This window comes from Moschus berezovskii, chromosome 18 (assembly GCF_049115385.1).
Source record: "Moschus berezovskii isolate FMDL1 chromosome 18, NW_MosBer_1.0, whole genome shotgun sequence".
Classification (NCBI taxonomy): Eukaryota; Metazoa; Chordata; class Mammalia; order Artiodactyla; family Moschidae; genus Moschus; species Moschus berezovskii.
The window spans coordinates 10586513-10602199 of record NC_142477.1 but is presented as its reverse complement, the minus strand read 5'-3'; the positions used below and the strand labels follow the sequence as shown (position 1 = coordinate 10602199).

The window sequence follows — 15687 nt, the reverse complement described above, 5'->3', positions numbered from 1 at the left end:
CCTTCTCTGATCTGCTGCTGCTGCTGCTGCTAAGTCACTTCAGTCGTGTCCGACTCTGTGTGACCCCACAGACGGAAGCCCACCAGGCTCTCCTGTCCCTGGGATTCTCCAGGAAAGAACACTGGAGTGGGTTGCCATTTCCTTCTCCAATGTGTGAAAGTGAAAAGTGAAAGTGAAGTCGCTCAGTCGTGTCCGACCCTTAGCGACCCCACGGACTGCAGCCTACCAGGCTCCTCCATCCATGGGATTTTCTAGGCAACAGTACTGGAGTGGCTATCTGCAAGAATAACCAAAAGGCATCCATCTCTCTTGTCTATGAAAAGGCGGATGCCAGGATCTTTTAAATAAAATTACCAAAACAAAAATCACTGTAATTCAATCCAGTAGAGTTCAAAGTCACTTTTTATTAGGTTAGTTTTAGTTATGAATTAAAGTAATTTCCTTTACACCTTATGTAATTTTACCTGTTGATCCTTATAGAGAAACTTTGTCTTTTATGGGCTAAGATTACAATGTTTCCTAATATGCATTATAAAAGTGATCAAAGGAAAAACAAGCAGTTCTGTGAGGGGAGGGGCCACTACAGGGAGCTCATGTGTGTTAGTTTCAGGCGTTCACTGGATGAAGGGCTTCCTGAGGATCCTAACCCACATATTTGCGGGACTCTGCCTTCCCCAGGCCAAGCTGGAGGGGCTCCGACCTCAGGGGAGTGTGTCCTTACACACGCGCCCTACAGAGGAAGCTTCCCTGAGAAGCAGTCCTCTTGTACAAACTGAGATTAAAGAAATGATTCATTTAGGATTCGGATGACTTTTAAAAGTTACATTGTAAAAGTGCATGTCATCTTGTTACAATTAATTTAAGCTTGTAACAAATTCAGTTTCAAGTTTCCTTCATGGTATTTCCACTGGCAGGGGAGAAGAGTGGGGCAACCCGGGTATGCCTCTAATTGTGGAAGATCGACACAGGGTAATCCTCACTGCAATGAAAGCTTGTTTTGTACAGTTACGTGCAATTCCTAGCTGGTGTCTCTTGGGAAGCAAAACTGGCTCCCAGCCTGATAGTCAAAATCGCCCTCATTCATATGGATTGGTAAGGCAAAAGCAATTATCGTGTGTGTGTGTGTGCGTGTGTGAGTGTGCACAAAATGACCAACTTTACAAAACAGGAATAGCTGCTTTTTATTGTAATCACCATATAATGACATTTTGTAATTTCATATTCTGATGTTTGATTTTCACCATCAAAAAATGGCAAGTATCCCCTAAACAATATTTTTCTGGGAAATTTCTCCTTCAATTCCCAAGTGAGCTGAATACACTTTTAAAATGTAATCTGATCCATTAAAAGATAGGATTTCCTTCTCTCATTAAGAACTCTTAACAATAATAAAAAAATCTTGGGGATACTTGCTAAATATTGTGATGGTGAATTATTATTTTACATAAAATATTTTTAAAGTAGTAATTTCTGTAACTTGTGTGGCTTCACCAATGTAACCATTACCTTCAGAAAGCATTTATTACTCCAGTTATCTTCAGAATCTTTAAAATGTCTTTCCCTTTTGTGTATAGAGGAAATAATGCAGCAATAATTCTCTCCTATAGATTGAAAGAATTAAAACATTCTTCCATTTCACATAATAGATACAAGCTGCTGACTGTTGAATTTGAGCCAATATAGTTGTTCAAGTTTGTGGATAATTATGTACCACAAACTATGGAATTTTAGATTAGATTTGACGGCTACATTATCCCGCCCCTTGTGTGTTAATTCTGAGTTGTAGCAAAACCAAGCATGTTATCCTTACAAAGCTATCCCTGAGAAGCGTGGGGACCCATGAGGAACAGCCCAGCTGCACATGTTACCTGGTTAGGGTGACAGCCCGTGAGAACCAGGTGGCTCTGACAGACTGCCTGGTGACATCTCAGCTCTGCCCTTTTACTAGCCATCTGCCTCGGGCACAGATTCAACCTCAGCGAGCCTCAGTTTACTCCTCTGTAAGAGGGGACTAACAATAGCACCTACCCCATAGGCTGCTGCAAAGATTTAATCAAATGACCCACTAAAGCATTTGCACAGCAGCCAGCCCACAAGAAGCACCTGGCAAATTCACAGTCTTACTGTATTTCAAATAGCTATGAGTGGAGGGGATGGGGTGTGTGCTCAGTTGAGCAAATTGGTAATGTAAACGTTTGTTCGGCACATATGACATGCTGGATATTGGGTGAGGGGAACGTGAAACAGAGCTGCAGACAGGTAATGCAGTCTAGCAGGATCAGTGTAGAAATCAATGTTTTCCAGACCACGCGGAGGTATTAGAGAACAGAGCCCTCGCGTTATTGGAGGAGTCATGGAGGAGTCTTCTGCGGGAGCTAAGGCATCTTGGCAGGGTTTTGGAGGATGGAAGGGGCTCAACTGATGAATGGGGGAGCTTTCCAGATAGGGGTGGGCCTGTGAACTCAGCAAAGGGGGAGACCTACCGATGTGTCCTGGGAGGGTGGGGCTGATGGGAGTGGGACCTCCCGGGCGCCCTGGTGGGAAGAACTACACCCCGGGTGGGCGCTGATTGGGGGTTTGGATGTATCTATAATGGTCATGAGGCGTGAGAAAGCCAGGTGAGGGTTTAGAGGACCCAGAGAAATGCCAGCAGGGAGGATGGAGAAGCTGGACGGGGCACCACAGGAAGCCAAGCAGGGGTGACACGCGTGTAGGGAGACAGCGAGGCAGGGCAGGGAGAAGCCAGGCTGGCAAACAGAAGGAGGCGCGAGACCACCCCCCCAGACCCGCCAGGTAGGGAGTGGCACCTTCTGGCCACTTCCGCCAGCTCCCAGACCCCATCTGGCCCTCCTCTCCTAACCAACACTGTCTGGTTGGTCCCTGACACTCTCCACCTGGGGTCCTTGGTCCAGTCCCTCCAAAGGAGATCAGTCCTGGGTGTTCATTGGAAGGGCTGATTCTGAGGCCGAAACTCCAATACTTTGGCCAACTGACGCAAAGAGCGGACTCACTGGAAAAGACCCTGATTGAGAAAGATGGAGGGCAGGAGAAGAAGGGGACGGCAGAGGATGAGATGGTTGGATGGCATCACAGATTGATGGACATGACTTTGAGCAAGTTCTGGGAGTTGGTGATGGACAGGGAAGCCTGGCATGCTGCAGTCCATGGGGTCACAAAGAGTCGGACACGACTGAGAGACTGGACTGAACTGAGCAGTGAAACAACACCCAGAAAAGATTGTAACTCTGGGTGTCACAATCAGGTGCCTAAAGTGAGCATTCCTGCTCTGGATAGTCACACAGAAGCCTGGAAAACCCTGCTGACCCCAGATCCCCACCTCTTATAAGTCCACAGCACACAAGCAGGCCATGGCCAGGTGTCCAGTCTGCACAAACCAGTGAGCCGGCCTCTTCTAAACACCAAGCAAGCGGTAACTGCAGGGCTGCTGGGCATATCACAGACACATGTGAGCGGGTTTCACATCGTCCCCACTAGATAATCATCTCTGTGCCCACAAAGGCCCATGTAGTCAAAGCTACAGTTTTTCCAGTAGTCATGTACAGACAAGAGAGCTGGACCTTACAAAAGGCTCAGCACTGAAGAATTGATGCTTTTGAACTGTGGTGTTGAAGACTCTTGAGAGTCCCTTGGACAGCAAAGAGATCAAACCAGTCAATCCTAAAGGAAATCAACCCTGAATATTCACTGGAAGGACTGATGCTGAAGCTGAAACTCCAATACTTTGACCAACTGATGTGACAAGCTGACACATTGGAAAAGCCCCTGATGCTGGGAAAGATTGAGGGCAGGTGAAGAAGAGGGTGGCAGGGGATGAGATGGTTGGATAGCACCACTTTCTCAATGGACATGAGTTTGAGCAAACTCTGGGAGACAGTAAAGGACAGGGAAGCCTGGCGTGCCGCAGTCCACATGGCTGCAAAGAGTCAGACATGACGGAGCAACTGAATAGCAATCACCAGGTAGTTCTTGGTGACCGGCACTTTCCACAAATTTTATTCACTGTGTGCCCAGTGTGTGCCTGGCACAGAGCGGGCACTCATGCCTACAGAGCATGACCCAGCTAGTTATCCACAGTTCTGGGTGGTCCTGCACCTGAGCCCTTGGAGCTGGGTCTGGTCCGAGGTGAGGACTCTCCTGACACTCACGCTCCCTTTTTGCAGGGTTTCCACTCCTGAGTCCAGGGAGGCAGGCCTGGGTTATGTGACAGTCTCCTCTACACAAGCAGGGCTTCCCGAGGGCTGGTCAGGGTGGACCCAGAACAGTGAGTTCAAGCAAGGTGCGGGGGGGCAGGTAAAGAGTTCATTACACCCACCGCCTCCTGAAGCTCTGGCTGCTGGCGGGAGGAGGGACCACGGATGGTGGATGTGGGATAAATGAGGAGTTCTGGTCCAGCCCTGGTTGTCCATTACAATCAAGTAGGAGATTTTCCAGCAGGACTCTACTAGGGCCTGATCTTATCCACGTGAAAACTGAACCTTTGAGGATGGGGACCTGGCATTGGAATAATGTGGGCTTCCCAGGTGGCACAGTGGTAAAGAATCTGCCTGCCAATGCAGGAGGTGTGGGTTGGATCCCTGGGTTGGGAAGATGTCCTTAAGGAGCAAATGGAAACCCATTCCAGTACTCTTGCCTGGAGAATCCCATGGATGGAGGAGCCTGGTGGGCTACAGTCCATGGGGTTGCAAAGAGTCAGACGCTACTCAGCGACTGAGCACACATGTGAGCACTGGGATAATTAAAAGCCTTCCCAGAGCATCTGATGAACCTGGGCTGATCACCTCCCCAGAGACGACAGGAGTTACCCTTCCCCTATCCCATCTCCCCACTCCCTTGCATGCGTGGGTGTGCGAAGTCACTTCAGTCATGTCCGACTCTTTGCAACCCCATGGACTGTAACCCACCAAACTCCTCCTTCTATGGGATTCTCCAGGCAAGAGTACTGGAGCGGGTTGCCATGCCCTCCTCCAGGGGATCTTCCCCACCCAGGGATCGAACCTGTGTCTCCTTCAGCTCCTGCATTGGCAGGCAGATTCTTTACCATTGAACCACCGGAGAAGCCCTTCTCACCACCTTATCAACCCAGTAAGAATCTAGGATTCAAGAGATTTGAAATGTGGCCCAGAGAACCCACTATTTGTGGCTGTTTGTTTGTTTTTTATCTTTTAAATGGACATGAGACTCATTTGTCTGGTCCCTTCACTGCCCCCAGAGTGGCACCACTGAGGCTGCTTTCCTTCTAAACCCGCACTCACACATGCCTGGTCCTGGGGATGAGAAAGGGCAGGATTCTGGGTTAAAACAAACTTCAGCTTCTTGTTTGTGTTGGCACATCCCACTGAAAACCAAAGAAAAGCCCCTGAACTCTCCTGACCCTGAAAAAGGAAAGCGAACCTTTTACACCATTTACTATAAATCAGACAAGTAAACAGAAAGGCGCTAACATCCTTTTTCTGTATGTGCTGATTCTCGAAAGGCTGCAACTCAGGGTAAAGGGAGTGACTCCTGCTATGAACTGCACCGTCAGCCTAGAGATGAGCAGCCTCGCTGCGGAGCCGGCATGTGGGAGCTCGCCAAGTTGGCGTGGGACTATTTTAGGATGCAGAGCTTTGTCTGTGTCCTCCCGTTCGCCCTACTTGATAGTGGAACAAGCTATTTTTTCCTCTGAACCATGGAGCACACAGAGACCTCAAGCCGCAGAGTCATCCGGCATGGGTGATGACCTCTGTCACCTACACGTGGGCCCAGGACACAACGACACAGTGACTCATAAGACACCCCCCCACCCCGCCCCGAAACACAAATCCACTCTCCTGGGTGAGTCACATGGCATGACCCATAGCCCGGCTGCCATTGTTTACACGCCTGCTTCTCCCAGCTTCCCTTTAAAGGGGCCACGGTCTCTGTTCCAAGCTGACCCTGCTAAGTGCGGTCCTGTGTGCACACAGGTGGGCTTCATTTATGTTACTCTGCAAACCAGCAACAGCCTCGAGAGAAAAGAGTTTGAACTGGTTAAGAAATTCCTGTTTGGGTTTGTTATGGGCTGTGCAGTGATCCCACCGATGCTCATAGGATGGAGTCCTACCCCCAAGCACCTCAGAAGGTAATTGACGGTGTGTGGAGGGTCTTTGCAGAGGTGATCATGTCAAACTGAGGTCATTAGGGTGGGCCCTGTCCAGTAACACACAGGCTTCCCTCATATCTCAGTTGGTAAAGAATCTGCCTGCAATGCTAGGTTCAATTTCTGGGTCAGGAAGATCCCCTGGAGAAGGGAGAGGCTACCCGCTCCAGTATTCCTGGGCTTCCCTTGTGGCTCAGCTGGTAAAGAATCCGCCTGCAATGCGGGAGATCTGGGTACAATCCCTGGGTGGGGAAGCTCCCCTGGAGAAGGGAAAGGCTACGCATTCCAGTATTGGGGCCTGGAGAATTCCATGGACTGTATAGTCCATGGGGTTGCAAAGAGTCAGATGCGACTGGACAACCTTCACCTTCACTGACCCAGTGAGACCAGTGCCCTTACAAGAAGGGGAGGTAAGGACACAGAGCGGAAGGAAGGCCACGCGGGGACACAGGGAGCAGACGGCCGTCTACGAGCTGAGCAGGAGGCCTGAGAGCATCCTCCTCACCTCAGAAGAAGCCAAGCCTGCTGTCACCTTGGTCTCAGACTTCTGGCCTCCAGAAGGCGAGAAGTAAACGCCTGTTGTTTGAGCGCCCCAGACTGCGGTACTTTGGGTCAGAGCCTGAGCAAACCCACACAGCGCTTTCAGAATGGTGTGTGAATTCCAATAGCTCATGACCCAATACACGTTAGGAACCCACAGGGCTGTTCTTCGTTACTTTTTGAGATTGTGTTTGCTTGCTTCTAGTCGCTGAGTCATGTCTGACTCATTTGCGACCCCCTGGACTATGGCCTGCCAGGCTCCTCTGTCCATGGGATTTCCCAGGCAAGAATACTGGAGTGGGTTGCCATGCCCTCCTCCAGGGGATCTTTCCCACCCAGACTGAACCCGAGACTCCTGCACTGGCAGACGGGTTCTTTACCACTGAGCCATCTGGGAAGCCATGGAGATTGTGCAGTGACAAGTAAAAAGCTATTTCCAGGCCTAGTACTTTGGAAGAAATCCCAAAGAGGGGCTGTGTGTGTGTGTGTGTGCATGTGTGCGCAAGACTCAGGAACACCCATGATGCAGAACCCTTGAAGCCCTAAAGCTGACCTCCGAGATGCACTTTATCATCAAGCAAAGCTGATCTGCAGGGCCTGCTCTTTCATCACACGCTCACAAGTTTGGACACCTGCCACTTTGCTGTGTTCCAAAATTCCAGAAACGATTGCTGTCAGGAAACTCAACTGTCCCAGAATTGCTTACCTATTTCTAGTTCAAACACTGAGAACTGAAGGTGTTTTGGTCCGACAGTTCTCATTCTTCTGCTGATGGCTGGCTGTGTCCCTGCCCTCTGTGGACACAGATGATGACCACACAGGTCACCCCCAGCCACCAGCTGGAGACAGTCAGGGTCCAAGCTGGCCTGGGCGTGACTCTGCCGTCACGACAACCATTACTAACATGGGCTGCTGCTCAGAGCCTCACAGTCATTGCTGGTATTAGCATACGAAGCTGCATTCACTTCCCCTGACCGCGTGGAGCTGAGGTTCCCTCACCTGTACAGTGACTGCTGGGACGGCGGAACCAGGTAAGCTGATCGCCCTAATGCTCAGCTGCCCAGAGCTTGGCACAGAGCAAGCAGGACATGCTAGCGGCCGCTGCTGTTGATGCATCGACCTCCTGCTGGGTTGAGTCCTGTGGCTGGCACCAAGGGGACAGAGGAGAAGAAACTCTCTTTCGACTGCCATCTGGTTCCCCTACCCAGGGTAATGTCTCACTAATTGGAAAGGAGACACTCAGGGGGCACAGTGATGTGAAAGTAGAACCCTGACTGAATGCACCCTCAAGCCACTCTGACTCCAGGACTGCTGAAGCTGGAGCTCCAGTACTTTGGCCATGTGATGTGAAGAGCCAACTTGCTTGAAAAGACCCTGATGCTGGGAAAGACTGAAGGCGGGAGGAGAGGCGGATGACAGAGGATGAGACGGATGGAGCATCACCGACTCGATGGACATGAGTTTGAGCCAGCTCTGGGAGTTGGTGAAGGACAGGGAAGCCTGGCATGCTGCAGGCCATGGGGTCGCAACACGACTTAGCAACTGAACAACAGCAGCCAGTTACTTTGGGGAGCCTTCTGCTCAGACAAGTGCAAGCAGAGGGCGTCTGCAGAATCATCAGCCATTCCGGGACTAGACCTGGCACACACAGGGCAAGGCCTAGGCAGGGCCCTCCAAGGCACAGAGATTTCTCTCTTAATTTCACAAACGAAGAGTCACCTAAAATGTCTCCTTGTAGTCAGAAGAGGATTTAGTAATAAACAGGCAAGCTATGTATGTCACCATCTCTACACAGAATATATACAGAAGAAATATTTGGTAAGTGGGGCGGGAGAAGGAGGGGATGACAGAGGATGAGATGGTTGGATGGCATTACCAACTCGATGGACATGAGTCTGAGTGAACTCCGGGAGTTGGTGATAGACAGGGAGGCCTGGCGTGCTGTGATTCATGGGGTCGCAAAGAGTCGGACACGACTGAGTGACTGGACTGGACTGAACTTAACTGAAGACAGACAAAATTCCTAAAGCAGCGCAGCAGAGATGTTGATAACATGGGGCCCCCAAGAGTCAGGTCATGTGAAATGACTCGTTAAATGACTGGTCTGTCACACCGTGTGACAATCCCAAACATTTAACATTCCATACAAAATGGTGAAGCAGATCTCTTCTTTCTATGAACAGTTGATTAAGAAGACCAAGCTCTTCTCAATATGACCCTTAAAAATATTTTGTCTTCCCTGGTGGCTCAGACGGTAAAGCGTCTGCCTACAATGCAGGAGACGGAGGTTCAATCCCTGGGTCAGGAAGATCCCCTGGAGAAAGAAATGGAAACCTACTCCAGTATTCTTGTCTGGAAAATCCCATGGGAGGAGGAGCCTGGTGGGCTACAGTCCATGGGGTCGCAGAGTCGGACACGACTGAGCGACTTCACTATGCTATGCTAAAAGTATTTTATGCTGTGTCTAAAGGCAGAGAAACAAAATCGACTTTAGGGTATCCCCAATTCAGAAAGTTAAGCTTGGTAGTTGCGAAAGAGGAAATGGAGCCTTTTCTTACTTTGCTAAGAAAAACAAATCCTAAAAAAGAAAGTTGCCGACAGAGAGGGGAAGGGAACTGGAAAGGAACCGTTCAGCCTTTTAAAGTAATTATTGGTTTGGTAGCACTCTTGGTTCTCTTTGAAAACCTCATCAGGTATTTTGATTGCTTTCCCAAAGCCTATTACCTTTAACTATGGAAATAATTCGGTAACCAGGTGTGATGAACAACCTGCAGGTAGGAAATTTACAAAAGCAGGAAGGCACCTAACACACAGGGCCCCCAAACACTACCCGGATCCTGCTCTGCACGGACGCCTGAGACTCTGGTGAGCAACCATTCCTCCGGTCCTCACACCGCATTTCGAGTGGTTTGTGCACATCCTACACGGCTCTCTTTTGGATGCTGAAGTCAGCAGGAAAAGTGCAAGGAACTGAACTGGTATTTTTATAAATTTCTGAGTCCTCCTCTTCCTTTCAGATATTTTACACGCTAGACTTTAGAACAGGTTAAGTATAACACAATATGCTAGGTGGGGGAGGTGCTGAGTTCAACTAAGATTTTGAAACTAATAAATAAAAATGTTGATAATTACTTTCAACAATGAGGTCTCTAGCTTGCCAACTGTATGAAGATTCTCAATTTGGAGTACAGAGAAAAGAAATATATACCCAGTGACTTGCCCAATTTAATAGAAGTGCCCAGGCACCAACAGAACGATTGTTCACAGCACTGATGTGAACGCGGCAAATATTTATTAACAACTTACTAAGACAGATCTCTCCTTAGGAAAAAAAGTCCTTCCTTGTCATTTGAAATCTTTATTTTCCTGCATCTTTCAAAATGCAAGCTGAGGTCCACATGACCTCTGGGATCACTTCCAAACCTAAATGCTATGATTCTATGATTATAAGGCAAAATGATATTCCTCTGCCCCATGTCCCCAAAGTCATCCCCATGAAGGATAAAAGATGGTAAGAGAGTGTTCTAGAGAGTTCTGATTAGCAGAGCTTTCTGATACCAAAAACAGATGCATTTCTGTGAAAAATTCTTCCCCATCATTTGTATGAATCCTGATAATATAAACGGGACCCCCTCTGACCCCCGTGGCTTGTATTCCATCACAGGCTACCATCACATCAAAGCCAGCACTAAACCACAAACTTCAGGGTGAATTTCTGATGTTAAAGCGTTAAACCTCGCCTTGCTAAAGCTGCCACATGCCTGCTGTTTCGAACTGGAGAAAGAAGTGGACGTTAAACCCCAGGAAAGCTGGACTAGCAGGATAGTTACTTGGTGAAAACAGATCTCAGTCAAGAATTAAGTGCCAAGGCAATTGGCGTGGAATCCCAGGGGCTCCACCTCTAGTGAAATTGGCAGAACAAGCATTATTTGATTAGTGTGAAAGATCCTGAAGAGGCAGGTGACAGGGGACTGATGGCTTCTAAGATGCTGGCTGTAGAAAGATCACATCGAGATCATTCAGGGTCTCCTAAACAAAACAGTGATTTTCCATAAACCTAAAACACACCCACATAAAACTAGGCTTTTTTTTTTTTTAAGTAATGTTTGATAGCAATTTAGGAGAACATCAACCAACCTGAACAAAATCAAGAACACATAGCTTGGGAAGAGAAAACCATCGAACCTCTGCCTGCAGCTAGGGGAAAGGATTTCAGAAGGTTCATTCATTCTCTGCTGTCAGGTTCTCCTGGGGTTCTTTGCAGTAAAGCTCCCGTCTGGGGCAGTGGGCGAGAAGACTCAGACATCAGGCTTGTCCCTGATTTCAGTAGTCAAAAATCTTTAACCCTGATGATGGATTTAAGCCCTGGGGGCATGAGGAAGCTGAAGGAAGTTCACAGATCCGAGAGAGAGAGAGAGCTAGATCTCTGGGAGCTGCTGATGGTCCTGGTGAGAGGCAGGTCCCAGGCGTTTCCTGGGGGAGTCTGGCCTTGTCACTTACAGAACAACTCACACCGCACCTCTGCCTCTCCAGTGCCATTTGTCAAGAGGAGAATTTTCACCTTGCACTAGATGCCGGGGTCAGGACGAAGCAGGGCCAGCGAGCAGATTCGGGCAGCAGGCAGCTGGCCCTCTGCAGAGACAAGCCCCCCGCCCCAACCCCCAACTCGCAGGGCATCCCTGAGCTATTGGGGGTGGGGGAAACCTCTGTGTGTGTGGCGGGCGAGGGGGCAATAAACTTGGCTGGACGTTTAGAGGATGAGATCCATATAAAGTTTCACCTTCGGGGAGATTACGGCTACAGGAGATGCGGAGGCCACGGAGGAGACCTGAGCGGGGGCGGGATGGGACGGGAGGGGAGGAGAGAGGGGGATTCAGGGGCCAGACAGGGAGGGAGGGGGCGGAGATGGTGGAGGAGCAAGGGCGAAAAGGCAGGAGCGGACGGAGGCAGCGGGTCTGAGGCGAGGACCGGAGGTGGACGGGAAGAGCCAGAGGGACGATCGGGGAGAAGGAACAGAGGAGCAGAGACAGGAGGGTATGCGGGGAGGGAGAATCCGAATTCTGGAGAGGCGGGGACCCGGAGAGACGGGATGGAAAAGCGCGCAAAGGAGAAAACGCTCAGGCAAGTGGAGCCGAGGCGCCCGGGGGCCGTCTCCCCGATGGAGGCAGCTTTCGAGGGCGCCCCGCGCGCCCCGGGAGCCCGAGGGGGCCGCCCCGCGCGCCCCCCGAGCCGCCCGCCCGCCCGCTTACCTGGCCCTTGACCAGGCTGGCGGCGAACTGGCGCATGACGGCCTCCACCGTGTAGGCGCTGGACCAGCCGCGCGGCGTGAGCAGCTCCATGCAGATGGCGCCGCCGTCCAGCACGTAGCCGTTCTCCAGGCGCGGGCTGAGCACCCGCATGAAGGGCGGCGAGAAGGGGAAGTTGTCGGGGAAGGTGAGGTTGAGCAGGATGAACTCGGTGTTCGTCTCCTTCATGTCCTGCCACAGCACCGAGTCCTTGTCCACCTGGTGCAGCTTCACGTTCCAGTCGAACAGGCTCTCGTCCACCAGCTCCACGGAGATGAAGCGGTCGCTGAGGCGCGCGATGTCCCGCAGCTCCTTCATGAGGCGCCGGCTGCGCACCTGCGCGCAGTGCTGCTGGCGCGCCGCGGGCACCAGGCTGCCGCCCGCCGCCGCCGCCGCCGCCGCCGCCGGGCCCGGCCCCGCCCTGGCGCCCGGCGCCCGCTCCCGGGGGCCCCCGGCGCCCGGCGCCCCCGCCGCCCCGGCCGCCGCCGGCGGCGCCTTGTCGCGCGGGGCCAGCTCCGCCGCGCGCTTGCCTTTGCCCTTGCCGGGCCCCGGGCTGGCGTCGCCCGCGCCCCCGGCCGGGTGCGGCGGCGGCGGGGGCTTGTGGCCGCCGCTCTTGGCGCCGCCCTTGCCGCGCAGCGCCGCGCTCTGCGGGCCGCCGCCGCCGCCGGCGCGGTGGTTGTGGTGGTGCTTGGGGTCCTCGGTGTCCCGGTTGTGCAGGCGGATGAGCCCGATTTTGCGGAGCAGCGTGGCCATCTTAGGCTCGGCGCGGGCGGGGGGCGGCCCTCGGCTCCGGCGCCCGGAGCCCGAGGGGCGCGCGGGGCGGCGACCGGCGACCGCTCAGCGGGGCGCGGCGCGGGCCACCCCCGGCGCCGGCGGCCGTGGCGCAGGCGAGCGGGCAGCACGCGCTCTCGCCGGCCGCCGGGTCGCCGCTGTCATATGACGGGGCCGGCTCGGGCTCGGTCCCCGGCCGCCGGGGAAGCGGAGGCGTGGAGGGCGCGCGGCGCGGTGGTCCGTCCCCCGGCCGGTCCCCGGAGCCCGGCGTCCGCGGTCCTTTGTGCGCGGCCGCAGCCGGGGCTGGCTTCGAGTCCGAGCGCCGCGCCGGGGCGCGCAGAGCCGGCCGCCGCGCCCGGGAGGCAGCGAGGGGGACCGCGGGCTCGGGCCGTGCCGTGCAGCGCGGGCCGCTACCGCGGGGCCCCGGCCGCTGCCGCTCGCGTCTCCGCCGCCGCCGCCGCTGCCGCTGCGGCTGCTGACATTGCAGAGGCGGCTGCTCCGTCTGAGCGGCGCGCGGCGCGGAGGGGGCGGGCCTGCCGGCGCGGGCGGGGGGGCGCGGGGCGGGGCCGCGGGCCTGCCTGCGCCCAGCCTCTCGGCTCCCCCGGCCGCCCGCCCGGCTCCGGCGGCGACACGCGCACGGCCGCTGGGGGGAGACAACGGCGCGCGCCGGCCACACCGGGCGCCCGGCTGCGGGGGCGCCGCGCGCCGAGCCCGGCAGACGCGGAACCAGGATGCGAAGTAGGCAGACGAGGGGCGTGGGTGGGCGCGCGCTCGGCGTCTCGAAGGCCCCCAGTTTTTCCGCCCCGGGATCCAGGCTCGGCCGCCGGCCCCGGACCTGCCTCCGACCTCGCTTCCCCTGGTTCGAACAATCCCGAGGGGAAGCGGACGTCGGGGAAAGGATGGAAAGCAACTTGTTTACTGATTGCCTCGTCCCAGAGGGAACCTGGGGTCTCACCCGGCAATCCGGGACCCGGGTCTGCGGAACCAGCGCTTTCCCAAAGACCGATCAAAGAATCGGGGACTGGGAAGTAGGACTCGGGGAGAGTGAGCCCCGCAAGCCCCTAAAGAATACCACCCCCCCACCCCCCGCCTCGAGTCGGGACTTTAGAAGATGACCGTTTCATAAATTGACCCCTGCGTCCCGGCCCGGCTCCTCACCTCCCCTCCACGTCAGAGGGGTCCTGCGTTCCGAAAGGGGAAGGAAGGAACCTCTGAGCACTGGCTTTTGCGTCCGACACTGGCGCCCGCGGGTGCTCGGGGCGGGCCCCGGACTCTGGTACCCGCGGGTGACCTCGGGACCGGCAGCAGAAAGGGTGGGAAGCCTCCCTCAACTTGTGCGCTTCCATCCCTCCCCTCTCTGCCTTGAACCCATTGAAAAGTAATTTTTATCTGGTGAAATTTCAAGCAAAAAGCCCCCAAAGCTGGACCAACTAGAGATGCCCTGGAGGCAATGTTTGCCGCGATCGCGCTGCCGCGCGGGCCGGGTCTGGCGTGCGTGGCCCGGCTGCGCAATCGGGAACCGGGTGGGGCGGTGATGAGCGCAGCGGTGTGGGAGGTGTGTGCGCGCCTAGTCGCTCTGTCGTGCCTCTCTTGACCGCCAGGCTCCTCTGTCCATGGGATTCTCCAGGCAAGGATACTGTAGTGGGTTGCCATTTCCTGCTCCAGGGGAATCTTCCCCACCCAGGAATCAAACGCAGGTCTCCTGCATTGCAGGCAGTCTCTTTACCGACTTAGCTATTCAAGTAGGAGGAACCCCCCACCTCCCCGAAAACCCAGATGGCTCAGGGCTGACTCCAGACTTCGCCGCTGTTTCTGGTTTGGCTTTCATCGATCTCGAGGACCCTCTGAATTCATCTGCCCAGCGTGTTCATTCTAATGTCATCGTGACGATTGTTTCTAAATGTCTCTACCATTTTCACTTTGTCCAAATTGTTAAAAATTTTCACTGTGAAAACTTTTCAGACCACCCCGGAACTAAGTACAGATCCGATGGTCTGCGGTTTGGTTTTCTGGGGTTGTCTCCCAGCAGAGCAGGGCGCTGGCCAGTCCTCACTGGCTTGTGGCAAGTGCATGCACCCTGGGACATGGTCCCTGGATTGGGGACGAGGTACAAAGGTGCGTCTCTGTGGAGGCTGTTTTTTCAGTGAGTGGGACTGGGCAGAGCTTCTGCCCAGGCGATGCCAATGGCTGGTGACCAAGTCTCGGCTGTAAGTGACTGAGATGCAGTTGGCCGGGTCTCCTGGACATTTTTGTGACCCCCACTCTATCCAGCTCTGATTTTTAAAGAGAAGTGGAGCAGGAAGATGACAGGGTCTTTCTGTAAATATGCTGAGTTCATTTAACCTGTGGGAAGATGGAATGTTAGAAGATCTGAAGGGGATGCTGGTGGGAACAGGCAAGCATTACATGTTTTACCATTTTACGGCCAGAGACACCATCTCAGGTTTTATCTGACCCTTTTTATTGATGAAGAAGCTGTTTCAAAGAAGCTCAGCAGCTGACCCAGCTCAGCCCTGTGCTGGGACTTACACCCCAACCCTGTGTTCCCAAGTCCTGTGCTGGAGTTGACCTGCTGCCCTAGATGGTACCTTGCACTATAGGGTTTCTGCTTGGGTTGAGTATCGGTCCTGTTCTGGAACTGGAGGTGAGAAAGCCTCTGTGGATGTGACTGTCATCCCCACAGACTAGCAGGCCTTGGGGGAGCCCTCAGAGAAATGTTTCTTACCTGAAGCAGGGGTGTCATCCTATGTGGTTTGGGAATGGTTTAACTGAAATCCCAGGCAGCTGTCTGTAAGGTCTTTATTTCTGCTTGGGAAGATTATTAGAGTGATCATGTAATTTATTCTCTGTATGAAGCTTTTTTTTTTAAAGTGAAAGAATGTGAAGTCGTTCAGTCGAGTCTGACTCTGTGACCCCGTGGACTGTAGCCCACCAGGTTCCTCGGTCCATGGG

General features: G+C 53.6%; 1 protein-coding gene across 1 annotated transcript in view; it reads right to left on the bottom strand.

Annotated features, from left to right (window-relative positions):
- Positions 1-12855, bottom strand: part of UBE2QL1 (ubiquitin conjugating enzyme E2 QL1) — a 56200-nt gene extending 43345 nt beyond the window's left edge. The window contains exon 1 of the mRNA XM_055422287.2: positions 11929-12855. Coding sequence (XP_055278262.2) covers positions 11929-12717 — 789 coding nt within the window. The 5' untranslated portion in view covers positions 12718-12855. The remainder of the gene's footprint in view (positions 1-11928) is intronic.
- Between the last annotated feature and the right edge of the window lie 2832 nt (positions 12856-15687).